This window comes from Penaeus vannamei, chromosome 9 (genome assembly GCF_042767895.1).
Source record: "Penaeus vannamei isolate JL-2024 chromosome 9, ASM4276789v1, whole genome shotgun sequence".
NCBI classification, from domain to species: Eukaryota; Metazoa; Arthropoda; class Malacostraca; order Decapoda; family Penaeidae; genus Penaeus; species Penaeus vannamei.
Window position 1 is genome coordinate 37,840,865 of NC_091557.1, and position 5,000 is coordinate 37,845,864.

General features: G+C 32.7%; 2 protein-coding genes across 3 annotated transcripts in view; one reads left to right on the top strand and one right to left on the bottom strand.

Annotated features, from left to right (window-relative positions):
- LOC113821087 (lipase 3) overlaps positions 1-5,000 on the bottom strand; it is a 21,383-nt gene that overhangs the window by 12,631 nt on the left and 3,752 nt on the right. For both annotated transcript variants that reach the window (XM_027373529.2, XM_027373535.2), the window contains exons 3-5: positions 4,623-4,761; positions 2,670-2,777; positions 2,284-2,398 (exon numbers count right to left, since the gene is read on the bottom strand). In XM_027373529.2, coding sequence (XP_027229330.1) covers positions 2,284-2,398; positions 2,670-2,777; positions 4,623-4,761 — 362 coding nt within the window. The remainder of the gene's footprint in view (positions 1-2,283; positions 2,399-2,669; positions 2,778-4,622; positions 4,762-5,000) is intronic.
- LOC113821100 (lipase 3) overlaps positions 1-5,000 on the top strand; it is a 47,250-nt gene that overhangs the window by 1,257 nt on the left and 40,993 nt on the right. The gene's annotated exons all lie outside the window — the stretch shown is intronic.

Consider the following 5,000-nt stretch of genomic DNA (forward strand, 5'->3'; position numbering starts at 1 on the left):
ATTTATGTATATATATGTATATAAGTGTATGTGTATAACTTTGTTTACTATATTGTACATGCTTATTACTTATTCGGTATACTTACTGAAATACGCGAGTACGTACATGTGTGTCTATGTATGTATGAGAGAATAAAGAAGCACAGAAATAGCATTTGCTACTACAAACCTTGTGCACGAGTATTAGAAACTAAGAGGATCGGTTAGTATCATGGGAAAGCCAAACCCAAAGCCACAAGGACGCCGGGAAAAGCCCAAGCAGGGAAGTCCTCAGTCACATTATTATAAAGGCAAACTCTTGCTGTTTTGTTATGGTAAAAAGGATGCTAATAATGGCGTTAGTGTTAATATTCTATCGCAAATATTGGAATTACAAATATAGTGATACTGTTGTGGGGATTATTGGCGTAGCATCCAACAATAATGATACGAATACGAAATGAAATTGTGATTTTGATTATGGTAATGCAAAATAAAGCAATGGTTATTCAGTAACCAAGAATGAACCATTAATTTGACTTTATAGGGGATTCTAGTACATATTTCACGACTTATGATTAATTGCCCTTGGTCTAAATAAAGTCTTCCCCGCATCCAAGTTCACGTCTCAAGGTTACCCAGTAGGGAAAGGCTAAACCAATAGTAACTTGAGGAGCTGTCATGGCGCCTGTTTGGTGCTTGATCGACCATATTCACAAAACATCAATAATTTTTGTAACGTTATCAAAATAAACCCCATGTGTTTTTTTTTTCAAAAAATAGAATCAGACTTCATGACACCTCGAGTTGCTATTGCTCTCGCCTTTCCCGTTACCCAGTGTGTGAACCGCCAATTTCGACTCTAATAACCGAAACAATTGTCTCGTACCTTTGTTGTTCGGATACACGAGTCGAGACAGCGGTTCATACATTGGTAATACTAAATGGGTGAACTTTGCGTTGGCACAGTTAGTGTGATGGGAAAGGCTAGATCAGTAGCAACTCGAGGAGGTGTCATGGCGTCTGTTTTGATGATTATTCAATTGAAATATAACCATTTAAACCACTATTTTTCATCCTTTTTAAAAACTGAAGAGACCAAAATGATCGACCATATTGACAAAGCATCCGTAACTTTTGTAACGTAATCAAAATAAACCCCATGTGTTTTTTTTCCAAAAATAGAATCGGACCCTTTCCCTTAATGTGACCTCCAGACTCCATTAGACAACTAAAAAGCTACATATTGCTTTTAGAGATGAGGTTCGAACCTTGGTTTATGTGGCCAGAGGAGTAAATTTGCACTTTTGAGGGGCTACTTTGAGATGTACAAGAATAATCCTTACTGTACAAATTCATGGTATTCTAATCACAACTACGGTGAATCCCTTTCTGTTTTTCTCTTGGTTTTCCCATTTCAATAAATAAACTTTTATTAAAATCATACCGTGAAGAGATTACATAGTTTCTGGCGTTCCTGTGTCCCGCGGTCCGCAGTCTATATTATTTTGAAAAAAACTCGGTTCATTACTGCAACTTCGTGTTACTAAACCGCCTGGTATTTTTGTTTAGTTTTCGTTATATTGCTAAACCGTTTGTGAATTTTACTCTTAATTAATTAAATGTATGCGATAGACAAGATAATATTATCTGTATAAATAGTCATATACATTTTACTCATACAGACTTGAAAGTAGAATAAGATCAATATAGCCTTTAAAATATTTGAGCCTTAATTTTTAGGGGTACATAGGGACCTGTCAGAATGCCCAAGGGTTACAGAGGAACAAAATGTATGGGAACATGGAAGACCACTAGACATCAACGAGAACGAAAACCCATTTGTAATCACAATCATACCTTGACATATCATATCATGGTAATAAATATACCTTGACATATCATAATATGGTAATAAATATACCTTGACATATCATATCATGGTAATAAATATACCTTGACATATCATATCATGGTAATAAATATACCTTGACATATCATATCATGGTAATAAATATACCTTGACATATCATATCATGGTAATAAATATACCTTGACATATCATATCATGGTAATAAATATACCTTGACATATCATATCATGGTAATAAATATACCTTGACATATCATATCATGGTAATAAATATACCCTGACATATCATACTCTCAATCTCGGACAAGAAAAAAAATGAACCACGACTCTAAAATCCCAAACATTAATACCATAACTCTATATTGATAGGAAAGCGCACGTCAAAATACCTCACGAATGGTACCAGGACACATGATCCTTTCTCACACTGACCTGAAATCCCAAAACTCAGATCCTTCGGGTGAGAGGCGGACGTGGCGTCGACCGTAGATGTTTCCTCGCGCGTTCCCTAGCCACACGTCGTAGCCCGCGTCCGCCAGTATGAAGGCTGGGGAATAAATGAATGAGTAAATACGAGAGGAAGAGAGAGAGAGAGAGAGAGAGAGAGAGAGAGAGAGAGAGAGAGAGAGAGAGAGAGAGAGAGAGAGAGAGAGAGAGAGAGAGAGAGAGAGAGAGAGAGATATTATACATATGTTTATACTACCTCGAACGCTCAGCAGAAATCAGACAGAAGAAAATGTCAAAACAACTCAAAGGAATAACACACACACACACACGCGCGCGCGCGCGCGCGCGTGCACTAACGCACATGGCCCTACCTAGCGCCTGGTCAGGATCGTTCATCACAAAATCCGCGCTGGAACACAACACACAATGCTGGATAAACGCCACACGTCGATTTTCCCGTCTCCCGTTGCCGTTTCTTGCTGAAAGGAAAAAAAATAATATTCAGAATGACTACAGATAAATCAATGTGGAATTAAATCAAGGGCGAAGAAAGATATTTGAATTAAAATAGAATAGGAGGAGTGATTAATTCAGAAAACGAACCACGATAGGAAAACGATGCGAAGGGGAAACTCCTTTATATTTTCGCTCATTCATCGGCTCCCCAAACCATCGTTGAATAAGTCTGAATTCTGTTCTTCTTTTGATCATTACCCATATCTAGTAGCACAAAAAAGATCCCCCTTAAACAAGCATCACAAAAAAGAGAGAAAAAAGTGACAAATCCACAAACAAAAAACAACAAAGAATCCTTGAGTGGTTGCTTCACTTCCTGTATCCCAAGACACACAAAAAAAGTGTTTGTATGCTAAACAAGGAGCATCCTGCAGTCAGGTCGGAGCTTATTATTATGATCATTATTATCGTTAGATATTTATTATCATCATTGTTATTATTATTATTATTGATATTTATTATCATTATTATTGTCATTATTATTATTATTGTCATTATTATTATTATCATTATTGATATTTATTATTATTTTGATATTTATTATTATCATTATTATCATTATCATTATTATTATCACTATCATTATTGATATTTATTATTATTATTATTGTTATCATTATTATTATTATCTATATTTATTATCATTATTACCATTATTATTATTATTATCATTATTGATATTTATTATTATTATTTTTATTTTTATTATTATTTTTTATTATTATTATCATTACTGATATTTATTATTATTATCATTGTTTTTATTATTATTATTATTATCATTATCATTATTATTGATATTATCATCATTATTATAGTTATTATGGATATCATTATGATGGTGATGTTTATGGTTATTATCATTTATTATTATTATTATTATTATCACTATTAATATTCTTAATCTTATTCTTATTTTCTTCTTCTTCTTCTTCTCATTATTATTGTTTTCGTTATTATTGCTGTTATTATGATTATCACTTTTATTTGCAATATCATTATCACTACCATTATTATTGCTGTTATTATCATTATCATTAATATTATTATGATGATGATCATTATTATTATTATTATTATCATGATTATGGTTATGATTATTATGATGACAAATATCATTTTATTGTTATTATCATCATCGGCATTATCATTATTAATATCATTATTTTATCATCATTATTAGCAGTATTGTCATCATTATTATTTGTATTGTTATCTATATTATTATTAATATTATTATCATTATCTTTGTCATCATTATCGTTATTATTTTTGCTATCATTATTATTATTACTACTACTTTTAAAATCATCATTATCATTATTATCATTATCACCCTTTTATTTGTATTTTCACTATTATAACAATAATAATATTTCTTATTTTTATTACCATCATTATTATTATTATCATTACCATTATTATTATTATTGTTATTATCACTATTATCATTATTATCATTGTTGTTATTATCATTATTATCATCTTTATCACCATCATCATTAGTATTATTATCATCTTCATAATCATCATCATTATTATTATTATCATTATTACAAAGCGTCATTATAAACCGTCATTTTAAACCTGCATTATAAGCCCTCATTATAAACCACCCTATAAATCCTCATTATTAACCATCATTATAAACCACCCTGTAAACCATCCCTATAAATCCTCATAATAAACCATCCCTATAAATCCTCATTATAAACCACCCTATAAATCCTCATTATTAACCATCCCTATAAACCGTCATTATAGACCATCATTATAAACCATCCTCACCATTAATTTATGCAATTTACCTGAAGGGAGTATCCTATTCTGGTTCCTCGACCCTCCGTTTCGTCCGTGGGGAATCCTGTGTATTTCGAGGATATATCCATCGTCAGTTATCACTTGATGGATCTCTGAAGGATAACCTCGAACACGGATCAGTTGCGGCTGAGAATCGGGGAGGAATAGAGGAGAGAAAATAGGAAGCGAGATTAGGATAAAATGGGGATAAGAGGTATAGTCAGTGCGAAGGGTGGGTTGGTATTTAAGTGCGTGGGGTTTTTGGGTATGCGAGAACTGAGGTAAAGGTATGTGGTCTCTCTAGATCTCTCTCTCTCTCTCTTTTGCGCGTTCTCTTTTAGTTTCTTCTTCTCTTTCTCGTTCTCTCTCTCTCTCTTTATCTCTAG